Genomic DNA, 18,111 nt, shown 5'->3' with positions numbered 1-18,111 from the left:
TTTTTTTTTTTTTTTTTTTTTTTTTTTTTTTTTTTTTTTTTTTTTTTGCTTTTGCCCCCCCGATAATTCTCCCCACACATAGTACATAACTTTTTTTTTTTTTTTTTCACCCTCTCCCTTCAAGGTCTCTGATTCCGATAACCCCCTCTACCACCTTCGCCCTGCCTTTTTCCCTCCCCTCCCCCGAAGCTCCATTTCTCTCTTCTTCCCCTCCATTCCTCATTCTTCCTCTTCCGTATTTCCTTTATATGCTCCTATCCCCAGACCGTTTCTCCAGATTTCTCTTTCTTTTCCCCCTCTCCCTTTCGACAGTTTGTTCCTTGACTACATCCATCTCGGGTTACCTACTGACAGTACCAATTCCGGATATACTCTATCCCACACCCATCGCCACATTCCATACCATCGCCCGTTTACTGGGAAAGTCACTCTTCCTTGAAGAAATTCGTTACATTGCGTACCATCGCACCTTCTTTGATCGCAAGGCTTGTGATACTCCTTGCGGCGCTCAGTTATCAACTAGTTCTTTGCCAAGAGCAAGTCTCCGTCTTGTCGGGTGGTGATCGACTTTCCCCCGATTTACCTACCCCTGTTGCGACGAATCCTAATTCGCCTCGGCTCTTCAGCCCTCCCGAGCTGCCTTAAATACAGGGCTTCGTCCCCTCTTTAGCTACACTCTTCGGCTAGCTTAGGACGAGTCACATGCCACCACCGGCTTCTTCAGTGGATTTCACCAATCTGCTGAACCCTCAGAATAACGAGACTGGTTCTGCACCTTCCACGCCAGTGGATAGCTCAAAGGGTCCCTCTACCCCGTCTAGTACGCAGTCCAACTCTACCATGGCTTCGTCTGTTAGCCTACTACCGCCCCTCATGAAGGGTGCCCGTCCCGCAACGGAAGAAGCACGCCAGGATCTTCCCCGACCATACAAGTGCCCCCTCTGTGATCGCGCCTTCCATCGTTTGGAGCACCAGACCAGACATATTCGCACACATACGGGTGAAAAGCCACACGCTTGCCAGTTCCCTGGCTGCACAAAACGCTTTAGTCGCTCGGACGAGTTGACCCGCCACTCCAGAATTCACAACAACCCCAACTCTAGACGGAGTAACAAGGCACAGCATCTGGCTGCGGCCGCTGCCGCTGCCGCCGTCGGACAGGAGAATGCAATGGTAAACGTGACCAACGCGGGCTCGATGATGCCCCCGCCAAACAAGCCTATGACCCGCTCTGCGCCGGTCTCTCAAGTTGGCTCTCCAGATGTCTCTCCTCCTCACTCCTTTTCGAACTACGCCGGTCACATGCGTTCCAATCTGGGGCCATATGCTCGCAACACCGAGCGGGCGTCCTCGGGAATGGATATCAATCTACTTGCCACCGCTGCATCTCAGGTTGAGCGTGATGAACATCTTGGATTCCACCCTGGTCCACGCAACCACCATTTGTTCGCCTCGCGTCACCACACCGGTCGAGGCTTGCCTTCCCTTTCGGCGTATGCCATCTCGCACAGCATGAGCCGTTCTCACTCTCACGAGGATGAGGATGGTTACACTCATCGCGTCAAGCGCTCGAGGCCCAACTCGCCCAACTCGACTGCTCCGTCCTCACCGACTTTCTCTCATGACTCTCTTTCGCCAACGCCAGACCACACCCCGTTGGCAACCCCTGCCCATTCGCCACGCCTGAGGCCATTGGGAACCAGTGAACTCCACCTTCCTTCGATTCGCCATCTGTCCCTCCATCACACCCCGGCCCTTGCTCCAATGGAGCCCCAACCGGAAGGCCCCAACTATTACAGTCCCAGCCAGTCCCATGTTGGCCCCACCATCAGTGATATTATGTCCAGACCCGACGGGACACAGCGTAAACTGCCCGTTCCACAGGTTCCCAAGGTCGCCGTGCAAGATATGCTGAACCCCAGCGGTGGATTTTCGTCTGTTTCCTCATCGACGAATAATTCCGTCGCAGGAGGCGATTTGGCAGAACGTTTCTAGCCTGATGCCGCTGCGAAACCCATTCAATGTATAAAATTTTGGGCTCCAAAAAATTCTTGACTGTCATACGCGCTACGAAACGAATAGACTTTGTGCATTTACAGTGTGGTTCATGGGCATCCTTGGTGTCGGCTGATTGGCTTTCTTTGCTTACTTTGTTCGAGTACTTTTTTTGCGAGGCGTCCATACTGATAGACGGGTGGGATATTCTTGTGGCTTTTTTCCGTACTTGTTCGATTCTCCCCTTTCGCTATCCTTGAAAAATACCTTTCTTATCCTATAACCATCATTTGTTTCATTACCCCAATGGGAATTGGCTCTACAGCTACTATTCATTTTGTCTACTCCTCTCCGAGGCCGGGTCCTCTGATAATACCTGGCACTACCATATACATTTCATTTCAACTATGTCACTTTTCGCTTTGATTTAGACCTCGAGCAGGATGAGAGGGCTCCCAAAGAGAGAAGGAGAAAAAAAAAACCAAAAAATATATAAACAAAAGTTTCAATAATCTCGGTGTTTTACTCTGGCATAATACAGTAGTCACTACTTTGTGCATGTACAGTACATAGGAACAATTTAGATGGGCGTCTCATCACTTGCCCTAACCTCCTGCCATCTGCCACCAACGTGCTGCGTGAGCTGTAAAGCCATTGTCATATTTATCCGAAACCCAATTCCACGAGATAGGTGGATTGACGAATAACAATTGGTGGTCCAGCGACGTGCATGATACATACGTACATACATGTATACTAGTTAGTAGCGTCAGACCAGTTCATCGCATCCTAGACCGGAAACGGGGGAATGCGTAAGACTAGAAGGGCTTCAGAAAAAGCAAAGGGAAAAGAAAATGGAAAAAGAAAAGGGAAGGCCAAAGTTAATGCTGGCTGGTGCTCTCTTCGTCTGTGATCGATGTTATTGTTGCCCGTACACTGCTCACTCAGCTGTGGACGTGGCTCCAGTCAAGTTGTGAATTATGATCAGGATATGATTGACTTGACCAGTTGATCCCGATGGATCACGATTTGATTCTTTGGATGTTTCCCCTTGCCATTGCCCAAATACTAACACTTTGAAGCTCTCGGATCGAATGAACAACAATATCTGCCGGTTGACGCGTGATGCTGGAGAGACAAACCAACCCAAACGCCAAGGTAGTACGGAGGAGAAGTTGGCTGGAAGCAGCTGATACCCTAAGGTCGAAGAAGGTAAAGGAGAAATCATTTCAATAAGATGGCATCTTCCTTCCCCCACCAATTCCTTTCAAGCTGTGTTGCCCCGCTTTGGTGCATGGGCTTGTTGGGTAGTGCGGTCGCAAAACTACTAATTTAATGACCGATGCTGCTGTTACTGCTGCTTTTCCACTCGCCGCTCACGGACTAAGCATGTGGGAACAGGATCGCCCCGTCATTTTTTCAGATCGTGTCGTATCAAGGTGTTCGCCCGGTGCTGCTGGCACGAACGCCGGCCATCCAAAATCATTGTTCTCCTTCGAACCAGGCGGCGTACGTCTGGCCGCGGACGTAAGCACGAAGAGTGTGTGTAGTGGTGGGAGTGAAGCCGTGGCCGAAACCATGCCGTCCTCCACGGCCGTCCCGTCTCTATCGAGCGACGCCGCATCCGCTTCATCGTCGTCGCCGGGCGTATCTCTGGAAACAAGATGGGCGGAAGGTCTCGCCGGCCAGGAGATATTAGAAGATGATGGAACAGGCGCGCTCGTCGTCCCGCCGTCCCGCCCGGCTCGTCAATATCATCATCACACCTATATCTGTCTGTTCTATATCTTAGATTGTCACCACACCTTCGACGACGTCGAGCAATGGAAGACGCACGTACTGAGCCACTTCCGAACCCACGAGCCCCCACGAACAGCCCGATGCCCTCTATGTCCGGGCGAGCGGTTCAGCGACACGTCCGAGCAGAAAGGATGGGATCGCATGCTCGACCATGTCGATGTAGCACATTATCAACGAGGCCAGACCCTAGCCGGAAGCCGACCGGACTTTGAATTGATGCAGTATCTCTACCGCTTGCGCATTATCAGCGTGGACCAGTTCAAGGTGATGCAGCTGCCGCCGCCACCGTCAAGCCCTGCTTATCATCGATCGCAAGAGCCCGTCCGGGCAAACATAGGCTCGTCAGATGAGCCATACTGTGCTCCGTATAGCCGACGGCGAGAACAAAGGATGCGAGGACAGCGTCGAGGAGTCAGCGTCGGATAATGTCGTGTACTGTCTTCCCAGTCCACAGACTGCTTGGCGTGACTTCATGCAACGACGGCCTGTTGCACTGGGAACCAGTGGGACCGTACTCCCTTCTTCCCTGAGTAAACTGACTCGGGATGTCCTACCTGGTCTCTTTCTCTTCTCTTTTGTTTCTTCCAGACCTTTCAGTGTTCCTGTAACAACTCTTGATACTGATGGCCACAGGACATGTTAACGAACAGACATAATGTCTCACGACAGATTGTGTATTATCTCTTCTTCTGCAGGGTGTCATGAATAATGTTTGTTATCTAGCGAAAAGTCAAAAGCGAATCAGAGCGATTTATTTTCCTTCATTGCTTCATGGGAGCAATCCGAGATGCAGTAAAATGCTTCGCGATGCAAGGACACTTGCATCTGCGAAGAACTCAAGTAAGGTATCTTCGGAAATCTTATAGCCTACATGGTACCTACTCTTGTCACTCCTTGCCTCTTCTCTTCAAGGGGTAAGAGAATATTCGGTGAGTCTATTTTCGATACATCGCATTTCCCCGCATGACTCGTAAACTGCGCCATGGTAGATGCTGCAGGGACAAAAGTACCACCACCCACCAAAGTATGGACCTTCCTTTGCATATAATGAATGAGAGTATGCAGTATGCTCGGATACAACTCTAGTGGATGATGGGATATACTGCGGGCGAGCTCTGTGCTATGCTTCGTGTATTGTGGGCGACTGAACTGTCTATTCCTGTAACATCATCGTTCTCATCGTGAGGCTGTTCTTTCGTATTCAGACTACACTGGTTCAGAAGTAGAGAATCAAAGAGAAAAAGATAAAGAGAATAAAATGAAAATGAAAAAAAGAAAAGAAGAGATAGGGAGGGATCAATTATGACCTAGGTTTGACCACTACAGCATTACGGCTGCAAAACCCTTCTAAATATCGAAGTATAACAGACAACCTATGATCTAACTGCTGCGGTTCATGCTTGGATATTCTGCAAGGACGAACTGTAACCTCATTACTTGATATTAAATACAGATAAAAAGACGTCTGCGAGTGACTATATTAGGTGCGACTTACACTCAGAAAACCCCTAATCCAAGTGAGTGGGAAGGGGATCAAATCTCTTGTAGCGGAATCTATTACTATGCCATAAGTAATTCTAGAAAGGGAAGAAAGTTTTGGCAAATTAGCCAGATATTCTGTCTCCTAAAGTATCTTATTTAAGATCTCAAGATCCTGGGCAACAAGGGTGCCAGATAATTTGAGGAGCCGGTTGGCAAGACGGTTTAGAACTAGGGAACCCTGAACCCATGCCTAGGGATACCATACTGCAGGCATGAAACCTGCTCTAGAAATCGTCTTGTATGGATCATGTTAAGAGCAACGTTCACGTATATTGCCATTAGATCTAGACTAGGGCTACGGAGTAAACACGGACCCATTGTGTCATGAACCGGCGGCGACTGCCAAACAGAACAAACATGCGGTCCAAGCAGTATCCATATTCAATCATTCATTCCCACCACATCGAACTAACTCAGCACGGGGTTGCTTACAGCACAACCCACACTCTTATTTCTTCTGATAATTACTATCGCAGTATGCGATTCTCACCGTTTTTCTATTGTATTTGAGAGTATATTACCAGAACCAAGCTTCCGAGCCCCGTCCCATCGCAATTGGCAGCGGAATTGTCACCTCCCCCACCCTTCCATCATCTTTCCCCATACAGCTCGTGCCATAGACGACATGGAACGACTCTCGATTAATGACCACTCTGGCGGTACCCAGCAAGGAAATGCTCCGCCAGGGTTTCCACCGCAGAATAATCTACTGGGCCCGATGTCGCAAGGTCCGCCGCAGTTACCGCCGCAGATGTTCACGACCGCTGCCCAATTGCTGGATTTGACGGATAGTATGTTTGCGTTGCTTTAGTCGTTTCACCCTCGATAGTATGGCAGCTATATTTCGTTGGGGACACGGATTAACCATGATCAGAGAAACTCGTCCTAGTGCTACGAGACGGAAGAAAATTGATTGGAGTCTTGAGAAGTTGGGATCAATTCGGTATGGGTTAATTAAGTCGGCTTCAAATGCGATCGGTGATCTAACGCGCTCCAACTCTCGATGTCTGCAGCCAACCTTGTCCTCCAGGATACTATTGAGCGGTTGTATGCTGGCAATCTCTATGCTGAGATCTCGCGGGGTATTTTCTTGGTCCGAGGAGAGAATGTGTTGCTTCTTGGTGAAATTGTATGCTGTCCCGGAGATCTCGATCTTCTTCCTTCTATAGTCCCACCTTGGCTTCTTCATTCGAAACCTTGCTTACGTGGTTTGCGTTGGAATAGGACCTGGATAAGGAAGACGATATTCCGCCACATGTGCAAAAGGCCCCATTCGAGGAGGTCTATAAACTGAAAAAGAAGGAAGATAGTGAGCGAAAGACCGGGGACAAGAAACGTCAGGGCAAGCTACAGGGTCTCGGCTTCGAGGCCGAACATAGCGGGGAGATCCTGTTCTAGGCTAGAGCAAGGGCTTTCTGTCGGTTGATATCTGTCTACGGTGCCTTTTGCTAGGACCAAGATAGAACGAGACACTGTTTGCTCATAAAGGGGAATAGGGCAAGGTCTCGAAGTGGATTGATTTGATATGTCGAGGCTAAGAACCACAGGGCCTTGCAACCTCGTCGTGGAAGCCAGGCTATTATTCTTCTGGACTCATCGTCACATGGCGATACGATGAAGAATGCGGTGGATGTAGCGGCTTTCTTGACTTTCCTAAGCTTAGGAAGTGACCTGTTATTGAGTTGACTGAGTCACTGGAACTATTGGACTAAATATGGCTGGTATGATGGGTGGTTGAGAACGATATACAGGCTCAAGCCTGGTCAAATGATTGGATGATAGCGGCCATGTTTGACGACTCTCATGTCTCATTACGCTTTTCTTTTCTTTTCTTTTTTTTCTTTTCAGTGTTTTATTCAAATATATGAACAAGAACTCTTCGGCGAAGGAGGCATGATGCAGTTTGCCTTGTCGCCGGGACTCTCAGGATACCATGAAATTCGAGTCTTGTGACATCCCTAGAGAAGTTTTCTGAATGGAACGAGTGTAATGTGGTTCACTTCATAAGATGAAATTATGGACATGGGTTTGGGAGCTGATAGTTATCGATAGCTATCGATAGGGCCCGCCAAGAATTTATCTCCGTACCTTTTTTCCCAATTTTTTTACTTCACCCAAAAAAACCATTCACCACTCCAAAAAAAAAAAAATCTCCGCTTTCACCGCACATCTTTCCCACTTCCTCACCTCACGAGTCGCAACTTTTGAAGCGACATCTCTACTTCCTGTCGGTTGATCCGCCCACCATGGCGACCCTGGCGGAGAAGCTCGAGAAGATCAAGTCTCCCAAATTGCAGAATCAGCACCATGTAAGTCCCGCGCCGTCGTGCCGCAAAACCATTGCTAACTTTGTATGAGACATCTGTGGTACTTTCTGCCGTGGAAGACACGCTCCGGGATCAGAACGCAGACTTTTCACCTACAGCTTACTTTGCAGCGCTACTTGCTTTGCTGTCTCAGTCGATCTCTGCCGAACAGGGCATTGTCAACAAGGATCTGGCAACCTCAGTGGTCTACCTCCTCGACATTACCACCGCCTACGCCCCCGCTCCAATTCTCCGTTCCAAGTTCTCCCAAATCCTTACCAGCCTTGCCCCCGCGCTCTCTTTGCCCGAATCCGAAGCTCCGTTGCTTAGACCGTCGATCGGCTGCCTCGAGTCGCTACTCATCGCTCAGGATGCCGCAGCATGGAATCTCCCCCACACCCAGATCAGCCCGCGCCGGGCCACTGCGGGCTTGCTGAGCCTGTCCGTGGATCACCGCCCTAAGGTACGCAAGAGGGCCCAGGACGCTTTGATCAAGGTCCTGAAGACTCCTCCTCCCAGTCCGTCGCTTGATCACCCGGCGGCAGATATGTGTGCGGAGTCCGCGCTCCGCACATTGGGTGACAGTATCGCCGCAGCAGCCAAACAGAAGCGAGGCCGCAACGATCCTCACACACATAACCATGATCCGCTGGTCATCCACTCCCTTCAACTGGTGAAGACGGTCGCGACCGCCTCCGGAGGCTGGCCGAGCAAGAAGATCGAGCCGCTATGCGAGTTGTTGATGAATGCTTCCCGGTCGAGCAACGAGTTTATCACAATGGGCGCGTTCGAGGTGTTCGAGGTTATTTTCTCCAGCATGGCCGATGAGTTCTCGTCGTCAAAGCTGCCCCGTCTTCTTGAGGCGATTTCGGAATTGAAGCCCGCACAGAACGATTCGCAGTTGCTCCCTCCATGGATTGCCGTTCTGTCCCGCGGTTACGATGTGTCTTCTCAGATCAGCCCCGAAGATACCTTCGAGAAGCTGCCCTCCTTGTTCGACATGATCTCCAGTTATTTGGCGTCGCCATCGAAGAACATTAGGATTTCGGCATCGGAATGTCTGGTTTCATTCATGGCCAACTGTATTCCCAACAGTGTGATCATTGAACCATCGGTCTACGATGAGAAAACGCTCGAGAAGTTGGCCAAGAAAGCGACAAACCTGCTTTCCGTGAAGTACCAGGCGGCCTGGGCGGAAGTGTTCAATGTGTGCTCGGCAATGTTCGATAGTTTCAAGTGGCGGTCCAGTCCGTTTTTGAATGACATTGTGAAGACTGTGGGAGAGCTCCGTAGTAATGAATCCTTCCATGGCAAGAAGCAGGCCGATCAGGTTCTCGGCAGTGCCGTTGAAGCCATGGGCCCCGCGGCGGTCCTTGAGATCCTGCCTCTTAATATTATTGAGCAGAAGGCTGGTCAACCGGGTCGTGTTTGGTTCCTCCCTGTGCTTCGAGACCATGTTACCAACACAAACCTCGCTCATTTCCGCTCCGAGCTCGTTCCTCTGAGTGAAGCTCTGTATCAGAAGGTTATGGCCTTCAGCGACGCAGAGAAGCCTGTGGAGACAAAGATCTTCGAAACACTTGTCCAGCAGACTTGGTCTATTCTTCCTGGCTACTGCGAGCTGCCTTTGGATTTAGTTGAGGCTTTCGATCAGAGCTTCGCCGAACTTCTTTCCAACGTGCTCTACAAGCAAACCGATTTACGTGTGGACATTTGCAAGGCTTTGCAGAACCTGGTTGAGTCAAACCAGGCCATTCTGTCTCTCGAGACGGAGGGCGATGACTTGGTTCTCCAGCGAAGAATTACCAAGAAGGATGCGGAGAAGAACGTCGCCCATCTTGCCGGGTTTGCCAGCAACTTGCTAGCTGTGCTTTTCAACGTGTACAGCCAGACACTTCCACATTACAGAGGCTACATTCTGCAATGTATTAATGCTTACTTGAGTATCACTCCCGAGAAGGTTAGTCGAATTCGCTTATCCCTCGACTCTTGAGTTGCATACTAATTGATATGTTACAGGAGCTCAATGATACATTTACACGTGTTACTTCTATGCTGGAGTCGTCGATGGCTTCAGAGAAGGAGGCTGCAGAAAAGCAGGGCCATCAACAAGGTGGTGCTGGTGACAAGATGCCTCCAACTTCTCACACTTTGATCGACTTGGTTATCGCCATGTCGATTTATCTGCCTCGCTCCAGCTTTGCAAGCCTGTTCGCCATGGCTGCGGCTGTCCTGAATGGACATACCAGTGATCAGCAGCTGATTAAGAAAGCATACAAGCTGATTCCCCGTTTGGCCACCACTGAGACGGGCGCTGCTGCTCTCCGCGAGCGGAGTGCCGAACTCCAAGCCCTCATCATTTCGACGGCGGATAAGACACCAGCCTCTGCTCGCCGTGACCGTATGCTTGCCGTCGATGAGCTCATCACGTACCTCCCAACCTCTGACCTGCATTTCATCCCCTCTATCCTTTCTGAGGTTGTCTTGGGCTGCAAGGAGAGCAACGAGAAGGCCAGGACTGCTTCCTTCGATCTGCTCATCCACCTTGCGAAGAGAACTACCGACTCCGAACTCAACCCAGCTGGAACCAAGATTCGCAACTCGCTAGTACCCCACATGCCCGACAATGCTCCCGATGCTCCCGCAACCATGGAGGAATTCTTCACTATGGTGTCTGCAGGTCTGGCGGGTAGCTCACCACACATGGTTGCTGCCTCCGTGACAGCCTTGTCTCGCCTGTTCTTCGACTTCCACACCGAACTTCAACCAGCTGTGCGCTCCGACCTGGTGCAGACCGTAGAGCTGTTCCTTACCAGCAACAACCGCGAGATTGTCCGGTCTGTGCTCGGCTTCGTCAAGGTTGCCGTTGTCGTGCTTCCCGATGACGTGCTCCGCACACGCATCAACACTCTGGTACCAAACCTCATGGTATGGAGCAAGGAGCACAAGGGCCGTCTCCGCAGCAAGGTCAAGGGTATCCTGGATCGTCTGATCCGCCGCTTCGGCGCAGCCCCGATTGAAGAGCTGGTTGGTGAGGCCGACCGGAAGTTAGTGGTGAACATCCGGAAGCAGCGCGAGCGTAGCAAGAAGAAGAAACAGGCTGAGAAGGGTGATGAAGACGAGGAGGATGAAGAGGCCGCCGACAACAAGAACGCCAAGGCCCAGTCTTACGGCGGCAACGCCTTCGACAGAGCCGTCTACGACTCCGACTTCTCCGACTCCGACGACGACGCTAGCGAACTTGACGTCGACGAACACGGCGACACCCACGCCATCAACAAGGGTGGCCGCAAGGGCAAGAAGCCCAACCGGCAGAGCGAGCAATACATCCGCGAGAACGAGGACACCCCGCTGGATCTTCTCGCCCCTGACGCCCTGGCCAGTATCTCGACCACCAAGCCTAGCGTCCGCTTCCTCAACACCGGCCCCGGATCCCGCCGCAAGCACTCCGCCAAGGTCGACGCAGACGGCCGTCTCCTCCTGGGTGATGATGACAACAACGACGTCGAGATGTCCGGCGGCCTTGACGGCAACGCTGAAGCAGGCGACAGCGCAATCAACGCCTACGTCGCGGCCGTCAGCGGACCCGACGCTGTCCGTCGTGGCCAGCGCGGCAAGTTCAAGATGGCCCAGGCCCAGAAGGGCAAATCCAACCGCGGCGACGACATGGACGTGGACGAGGGCGACGAACCGGCCCCATCAAGAGGCGACAACAGACAGCAGCAAACCGGCCGTCGTGGTTTGGGCATGCCCAAGAGCCACGGACCCAGCGGCGGAGGACGGATCCAAAAGCGCAAGCCCATGCGCGGCGGCCGCTTCGGAAAGAGGAGATAAAAAGAATAAAACAAAAAAAAAAAAAAAAAAAAAAAAAAAAAAAAAAAAAAAAAAAAAAAAAAAAAAAAAAAAAAAAAAAAAAAAAAAAAAAAAAAACACCACCAACCCTTCTTCCATCTCACATATTCAATCAATTCAAAAACCTCCCCACATCCGTTCTTCTTTCCCAACAAAAGAAATATCTACCCTGTATGAATTGATGTTGATGAAACAGGAAACTGATGAAGTCCCTACGTTACAGTTTTTCTGTCTTTGAAAGCATGGCTGGACAAAAATTGAATCCCTTTTTTTCTTCTTGTTCGTTCGTGGTACAGTTCGCGCAAAAATCTCCGGTTGCATTGGATGTTTCGCTGTAGTTGAAAACTTATTGCGTTTTTTTTTTGGTCCCTTTCCCTCCGGCTTTGCTTTCTCCCCGTGTGATTACGTACATAGGTATCTTTATACCCTGAAGTTGCTGAAATATTATTGGTTCTTGGGAATGCATTGTTCGTATCTTGTAGGGTGGTCTCATTGATGCACTGGTGGGGAATTCATTGGGTGGAGGATTATGAACTGAACTATGCGAGGGAAAACTCCTGGGTAGACATGTCAGATCGGCTGCGTACCCGACGACCACACTACGAACTCTATTCCATCGGTCCAGCCCAGTCAACTTTTGTCTAATTGGAGATCTCATTCGGCACGGGAAGCCAAGACTTTAGATTACGGGTCGCCGTGGATTGTGTAAAGTTTAGATATTTCAGAGTAATAGATGGACGGATCACATAAAGCAGCAGATCAAAGGGGATGAGACCAGCCCGGGTATCAATTCGTGTGAGGTAGTAGTACAGTACACAAGACTTCCTGATTCGTGATTCGATGATAATCCCTGTTGGCCTGCATATTAGCTGAGGCACCGTGAGCACTTCCCTCAGGAGCCATTTTCCGTTCTTTCACAGCGCACATTGGATATTGGAAAGGAGAAAACAAAAAAGTAACCAAAAAATAAAAACCGCTCCTGGCGCCTATGCGACCAACCCAACTCCTGTACACATGAAGTATCTCATCAAATCAATGAGAAGGCGAAACAAAAAGATATATAAAGAAACATGCCCCTCAAAAATCATTCCACATATCCCACATATTGGTATCATGTCAACATCGAAAAGAGTCCAATAGCCAAGACGGGATCACGCTTAATAACAAAGAACGGAATCAAAGTGGGAAACGGCAACAAGGATAATTTACAGACAGGCTATTCGCGAGGCGGTTTTCGGGCCTTGCGTAGCCATATCTGCCACCATCGACAAACACCGAGTACGGCAGCACGGCCGTCGTCTTTGCGTTCGGTGCCATCGGGGTTGCCAAGTACCATGGCGAAAACCCAGAAAAAGGCTGCGGTCCAGACAAGGAGAAGAAATGCGATGGAAAGTAGTGATGATAGCAAGAGGACCGCAATCAACCCAAAAATGGAATAGTGTTCGCTCGGATCTGAGACCGATGACCCATCGGCGTCATTGTATACCGATCGAGTGGCGGGACCCCGCAAACGAACTAATCGCTCATGAATATGCAATTGAGGTACCAGAAGATGGCACAACTGCTCGCGAAGTGATGTTGATCGAAGGTATGGGATGCAGGGACAAATGCGGAAAGGCGAGACGAGAAGAACGAAGAGTAACCCGAAGACGGTATATAAGGATGCGCAAAGAGAAAAGATGGGGACCGGGATGGATAATCGAAACTATAATTGCCAAGTGGTTAGCCAGGAACCAGAAAGAAAAACAAAAAAAACGAAGAGAACATGAAAGGCTAATCCTTACCAGCATCAGCAGGGCATCCTGACTATCGTCCGCCAAGGGTTCTTCCGTATGAATCGCTCGTTTCTGAAGGCGGGTTACTCCGAGATGATGATTGTCGCTCGACATATACGACGAATGATCCGTCCAACTCCTCCGGCCACGCTCTTCTTTACGAGCCGCTCCACCACTATACGAAGTTTGTGTCAATATGGAACCGCTGTCCAGATAGGGCGAGGATACGAACGTCATCGGGGCCACGGCCGACACTTCAGGATCCGGATAGATGGACTCCACCGGAGGTTGACGGTGGGGAGGCTTATGGGCTTGTTGAGAATGTCGATGGGGATGCCGAGAGTAGGTATTATCCCATGAATCGGGGGGATAAGCGTTGGGTATGGTATTCTCGCCCGAATTGAGTTCCGGATGACGGAGATCATGCCGGGGATTAGGCAATGACGGGGGCTCCGGTGGAAGATGTGCGGCCGCAGGAGCCGGAGTCGAATCGTGGAGATATGCCGTCACGCGATGGTCCTGGTCCTGGTAATAGGCGGGAGAATGGGACATCTCCGGTGGCCTCATCTTGGAGCGGATGATATCAAGGGAGACGACAGAGTCGGTGGAGAAATCAAGGGCGTGATAGCGTTTCGTCGGCCCCCTTCAGAAATGCGACACAGAGTGGTACAGAATCGTACACAGGGCGACAAGGTTCTGCTCACCGCATGGCTCGCAGCGCAAGGGGCATATCCGCTGATAAAGGCAAGTGACGATCCCACAGCAAAGGTGGGGTGGGGGAAAGGGAGTGTGGTAAGAAGGGGGCAGAGAGGACGAGATATGGTGAAGAGGGCTGACCGGGAGGAGGGATGGAGGCGACGGACAGAGGAGCGGAAGAAGGGGAAACTTATAAGCATGCCATGGAGAAGCAATAGTAGGACAGAGCGGAAATCCAAGACAAGGACAAGAAAAATGGCAGAGCTCAAACGCAGCGGAAAGGCTCTCCTTCTTCTGCTTTTTCTTCGCTGCCAAGACGCCCAGATGCCGAGCCCTTGGCACCCTGGACGACGTCAACGGATGGTCACTGTGTTTTTTTGGTCTTTTCTGCTTTTCTTTTCACTTTTCGTCCTCCCCTCCACAGTGCTGGGGATATCAACAAATATGGAAGAAGACATGTGTATATATATATCACGGAGGTGGATTGAAATCCATGGCCGGAAAGAAAGGACGGAGGAAGGATCCTCGGGGCTGAGAGAAGACCCGCGCCATTTGGGCGATACAACGAAGGTTGAAGATGCTGTGTTCGTGTCCCGTCGAGTAAAGAATGAATGGGGGTCAATACCGTAAACCCAGGCAGTCATACGGGCCTCGGTCGTCACTCCAGTATTGGCACCTTTCCATTTACGGACCCTCCGCCAAGATGCCAAGAGCCCTGCGGGGATTTCAATGACACCTCAAGACGCCATGATTGGCTGTTTGGACACAGGAAAGTGTCTATGATCCGCGTTCGGAGGTGGATGAGCGGCTTGGCAGTAATACACCAGATCTTTAGTTTTCTTACGGTGTATGCCCCATTACAGACCCTAATACTTTGGTGGTTTTTTTTTTTTTATATTTATGTTTCGTTTGATTTGCGTCTTTCATTTGTTGTTTCATCTTCCCTTTCGAAATTAATTTCGCATTGTTGGTGATCTTGCACATATAAACATGGGTCTCGACTAAGATGTCCCCCTTGTGTGGTGGAACCCCTTTCATGATAAGCCAAGTCTCGTGACTGAATGAGAGTTACGAAGTCGATCGATGGCTGAAACCCTGAAGAACAACTTGCTCTTCCCACAACCACGCCGAGCCAATTGCCCAGAGTCGCCGAGGGATTGGCAATTGTCCCCCCTACCTCATCACTTTCTACCGTGGGCGTCGTGTGTAAGGTGGCGCAGTAAACGATCAATATATTAGGTAAACAGCAACTGCACGACTGCTTTTGTGTCTCGGGTTGTCAGACGTGGCCTGTCTGAGATCGTCCTCAACTACTGCCGTCGATCGACAAGCAGAAGATATTTAATAGGGAGTTTCGGTGTTAGTGTACCCCCCGATGGAGCTCTCCTACAAGCTCTTTCTCGGAGGGGACTGCTTGCCAGCTTGCCCCAGAAGATGTCGATCCCGGACAGTACGTATCCGACCAGCTTCGGATCTCCCACCGGCTCGAGCACAAATGACATATGGCGCTGCACGGCATAAAATTCTAATCGCTGGCACTCACAATGAAAATCCTGTCCCTTCATTGTGATCAGCATTCTCTGGGCAGCAGTTGCCGTTGGCTCGTTATATCTCGCAACAGTTCCAGGCGCCTTGGCCACACTGCCGAGAGAGCCCCAAGGATGAAGCGCAAACTCGTGCTCTTGGCCAGGAACATGTCATTTACCATAGCTGTGCCTCCCGTAGCTGGAGCGGAGTAACGTCTGGGGAAGCGGGTATGACCGCTCACGATTCCGAATGTTGTTACATATAGAGTGTACCACAAAGCATACGTACTCATAGCTTGGCAGTAGGGTCTCTGTAAAAGTGGCGTGCGATGAGGTTCGTTCATGCCAGGGTAAAACCGAAAACAAGAAATCATAACCTCCTCATCCGTAAGTATACTAAACTATATCAATATATCTCGGTGATAGTCGATGTGCACAGTTCAATATCTGCTGCAGTAACACGCCATCAAACCACGTTATATTAAAGTCAGGTCAAATACATAATTCCGTCAGGCTTGGCGCCGATGAAGTCTCAGTGAGATGAATGCCCAACCCACTAAGGATCATCATCAGTCTTGCGTAGCAGTTGGCCTGCATGTACTCCGTAGCGGTGTCGGAGAACCCGCGTTCGAGATGGCCATTTGATTTCCGACCCCTCTTATTGGGCCATACATGGCTATGAAATCTAGATATATATTTCCTTGAATAATTGTCCGTCGTATCGTGGGTCATGTGCGTTATAGAAAACCTCGCTGCAAGTCCAACTGTCCAACTTTAATTACTCCGTATATTCGAACAGCTTCGATACACATTAGCGACGCACTGAAATAGATTGTCAGAATTGTTTGACGGTGCCGGTTAGCCGAGTGGACACATGAAATCTCACGGCCTTACCGGGCTGGCCGTCAACGATCCCCACTCAGTGAAAACCAAGTGTTAAACCGCTGTCTCAGCCTTAATGCAATGACGGACACCCTGGTTCACTCCACAGGCTCGACCGTCTGTGCAAGTCAACAGCAGATGATGATCATATCTCCCACATCTCCTACATAAGAATCATATGTCCGATAACAAATGAGCGATATCCATCCAAATGATCATACCCAGTCATGCAGATCTCGGCCGATAATATGAGCACAGATTGCCTTCCAGATCTGCATATGGGGGCCACTCGCGGTTATCCCGTGTGTTTAATGGACCATCAGAACAAATGGCCCGAGGTTCTTCCGCCTACGGAGTACATTGACATGAAATGGTAGCAATATGTATCTACTACTACATTGAAGAAAGATTCCATCTAAAAATACCATCACTTACTTGCAGGTGTGCATATATATATATATGCACAAGACGCCATACATACAACAACAACAACACAGACAAAGAGAACGAGAGGTATCTACCCAGAAAATAAAAACATACCTCAAGTCCCGCCACACAAGCGCAATCGCCACCCCCCAGCTTCATATACCCACTGACGCAGAGTGAAGACCTGTAGAATGTTGTCATCCAACGATGGTTTACTATGTTTACCCACCTACATACCACGAATGCTCAGTCCACATGCAAGGAGGCAGTGGAGCCGATAACACATCAAACCCACATATGTATGCGGTCCCCTGCATCTGAGAATGAGTACGGACCCACCAACCGAAGCAGAAACGCAAACTCCGCTTCATAGCGATACTACCCCCATCATAGGGCTCTCGTTGAGACAGTATGTGATACGGCAGATGTCATGTTCCTTGTTTCTCTTCTTTCCTTCGGGGTGGGTTGGGGGAACTATTGGTTTAATTAACTTTATCGTGGCTTTATTGGGCTAGCTTGAGGCCGATCGCAGCGGGCATTTCTGATCCGTTCTGATCGAACTGGCTCATTGATCTTCATAGGGTTGGTATGTGTCTGATGCGTGAGTGGGTGGCCGAGTGATGGAACATTCCTGTGGGTCTGATATCACCCGTCATGACGGAAGGGGAGATGGAACGGGTCTCATATTGTCCTGATCGTGTTGATCTCGGTAGTTTCCCTTGCGATATGCCCGTATATATTGTGCCGAAGCACCACAATTCTGTTAAGGGGCATGTTAATGGGATCAATGGCGCGAGTGGTATGGTCGGTTTATTGACGCCATATAAGACGTGTACAAACGCAGAATCTCGGACATGGATTCACAGCGTTCTGTGGCTGGACATTCTGACGACGAATCTTGGCAGCAACTGAAGATTCGCCGAATGCATCGAGCGGAGCTTCTCTAGTCACGTCATCGGTATGAACCGCCGACAATGATAGATACCAAGTATCTGTCAGATTACAGATACTCCTGAGAAAAGCCTCCGGAGTACTTGTGACACCCTGGTATATAACCCAACGCTAGCATGCTGTACGAAAAGACTCCAAGCCTCATACAGATCAATTTCAATCCCCAAAACGAGCCAACAGTCTCCTCAAAACACCTGGTTCAGTACCCATACCCCAACGCTACATAGAGTAAGCTCAGTATAACTTGGAAGGGTTGAGTACTCCAGCAACACCCCTTACCCATTCAACGCAAACGCACGATCCGAAACTTGGATACCAAGTACCTCCCCCCAAGACCTTCGATTCCACTTTTTCAAAACG

At 50.0% G+C, this 18,111-nt stretch overlaps 6 protein-coding genes across 6 annotated transcripts; 4 read left to right on the top strand and 2 right to left on the bottom strand.

The window, feature by feature from the left end:
* The first annotated feature begins 571 nt into the window (after positions 1 to 571).
* Positions 572 to 2,070, top strand: BDV37DRAFT_65802 (catabolite repressor). Its single transcript, XM_032091023.1, has one exon. It carries the CDS (start codon positions 703 to 705, stop codon positions 1,993 to 1,995), a length of 1,293 nt encoding a protein of 430 aa, XP_031934507.1. The 5' UTR covers positions 572 to 702; the 3' UTR covers positions 1,996 to 2,070.
* An 822-nt stretch (positions 2,071 to 2,892) lies between these two features.
* BDV37DRAFT_266323 (uncharacterized protein) lies at positions 2,893 to 4,925 on the top strand. Its single transcript, XM_032083904.1, has one exon. It carries the CDS (start codon positions 3,331 to 3,333, stop codon positions 4,219 to 4,221), a length of 891 nt encoding a protein of 296 aa, XP_031934506.1. The 5' UTR covers positions 2,893 to 3,330; the 3' UTR covers positions 4,222 to 4,925.
* Positions 4,926 to 5,699: 774 nt separating this feature from the next.
* BDV37DRAFT_266322 (U6 snRNA-associated Sm-like protein LSm1) lies at positions 5,700 to 7,479 on the top strand. The gene is made up of 4 exons (XM_032083903.1): positions 5,700 to 6,128; positions 6,212 to 6,280; positions 6,351 to 6,466; positions 6,562 to 7,479. Exons 1-4 carry the CDS (start codon positions 5,963 to 5,965, stop codon positions 6,733 to 6,735), a joined length of 525 nt encoding a protein of 174 aa, XP_031934505.1. The 5' UTR covers positions 5,700 to 5,962; the 3' UTR covers positions 6,736 to 7,479.
* BDV37DRAFT_266319 (mRNA-binding protein RRP12) lies at positions 7,480 to 11,508 on the top strand. Its single transcript, XM_032083902.1, has 3 exons — positions 7,480 to 7,646; positions 7,696 to 9,603; positions 9,663 to 11,508. Exons 1-3 carry the CDS (start codon positions 7,584 to 7,586, stop codon positions 11,475 to 11,477), a joined length of 3,786 nt encoding a protein of 1,261 aa, XP_031934504.1. The 5' UTR covers positions 7,480 to 7,583; the 3' UTR covers positions 11,478 to 11,508.
* A 924-nt stretch (positions 11,509 to 12,432) lies between these two features.
* Positions 12,433 to 14,078, bottom strand: BDV37DRAFT_65739 (uncharacterized protein). Its single transcript, XM_032091022.1, has 3 exons — positions 13,503 to 14,078; positions 13,280 to 13,445; positions 12,433 to 13,200 (listed from the first exon to the last, which is right to left on the bottom strand). The coding sequence occupies exons 1-3, from the start codon at positions 13,835 to 13,837 to the stop codon at positions 12,712 to 12,714; spliced, it is 990 nt and encodes a 329-aa protein (XP_031934503.1). The 5' UTR covers positions 13,838 to 14,078; the 3' UTR covers positions 12,433 to 12,711.
* Positions 14,079 to 14,873: 795 nt separating this feature from the next.
* On the bottom strand, positions 14,874 to 16,118 carry BDV37DRAFT_266316 (uncharacterized protein). Its single transcript, XM_032083901.1, has one exon. The coding sequence runs from the start codon at positions 15,864 to 15,866 to the stop codon at positions 15,537 to 15,539; it is 330 nt and encodes a 109-aa protein (XP_031934502.1). The 5' UTR covers positions 15,867 to 16,118; the 3' UTR covers positions 14,874 to 15,536.
* Positions 16,119 to 18,111: the final 1,993 nt, after the last annotated feature.

This window comes from Aspergillus pseudonomiae (genome assembly GCF_009193645.1).
Source record: "Aspergillus pseudonomiae strain CBS 119388 unplaced genomic scaffold BDV37scaffold_176, whole genome shotgun sequence".
NCBI lineage: Eukaryota > Fungi > Ascomycota > Eurotiomycetes > Eurotiales > Aspergillaceae > Aspergillus > Aspergillus pseudonomiae.
Note: the sequence above shows the minus strand (reverse complement) of the source record. Positions and strands in the feature narration are given on the sequence as shown.

Excerpts from the sequence above, each read along its gene's own strand:
- BDV37DRAFT_266323 (XM_032083904.1), top strand. The coding sequence starts at position 3,331 with ATGACCGATGCTGCTGTTACTGCTGCTTTTCCACTCGCCGCTCACGGA.
- BDV37DRAFT_266316 (XM_032083901.1), bottom strand. The coding sequence starts at position 15,866 with ATGATTTCTTGTTTTCGGTTTTACCCTGGCATGAACGAACCTCATCGC.
- BDV37DRAFT_65802 (XM_032091023.1), top strand. The coding sequence starts at position 703 with ATGCCACCACCGGCTTCTTCAGTGGATTTCACCAATCTGCTGAACCCT.
- BDV37DRAFT_266322 (XM_032083903.1), top strand. The coding sequence starts at position 5,963 with ATGGAACGACTCTCGATTAATGACCACTCTGGCGGTACCCAGCAAGGA. Across the intron at positions 6,129-6,211 it reads ATTGCTGGATTTGACGGATA|AGAAACTCGTCCTAGTGCTA; the intron begins GTATGTTTGCGT and ends AACCATGATCAG. Across the intron at positions 6,281-6,350 it reads GAGAAGTTGGGATCAATTCG|CCAACCTTGTCCTCCAGGAT; the intron begins GTATGGGTTAAT and ends CGATGTCTGCAG.
- BDV37DRAFT_65739 (XM_032091022.1), bottom strand. The coding sequence starts at position 13,837 with ATGAGGCCACCGGAGATGTCCCATTCTCCCGCCTATTACCAGGACCAG. Across the intron at positions 13,446-13,502 it reads TCGGCCGTGGCCCCGATGAC|TGGTGGAGCGGCTCGTAAAG; the intron begins GTTCGTATCCTC and ends AACTTCGTATAG. Across the intron at positions 13,201-13,279 it reads AGGATGCCCTGCTGATGCTG|TTTCGATTATCCATCCCGGT; the intron begins GTAAGGATTAGC and ends TGGCAATTATAG.
- BDV37DRAFT_266319 (XM_032083902.1), top strand. The coding sequence starts at position 7,584 with ATGGCGACCCTGGCGGAGAAGCTCGAGAAGATCAAGTCTCCCAAATTG. Across the intron at positions 7,647-7,695 it reads AATTGCAGAATCAGCACCAT|ACATCTGTGGTACTTTCTGC; the intron begins GTAAGTCCCGCG and ends ACTTTGTATGAG. Across the intron at positions 9,604-9,662 it reads TGAGTATCACTCCCGAGAAG|GAGCTCAATGATACATTTAC; the intron begins GTTAGTCGAATT and ends GATATGTTACAG.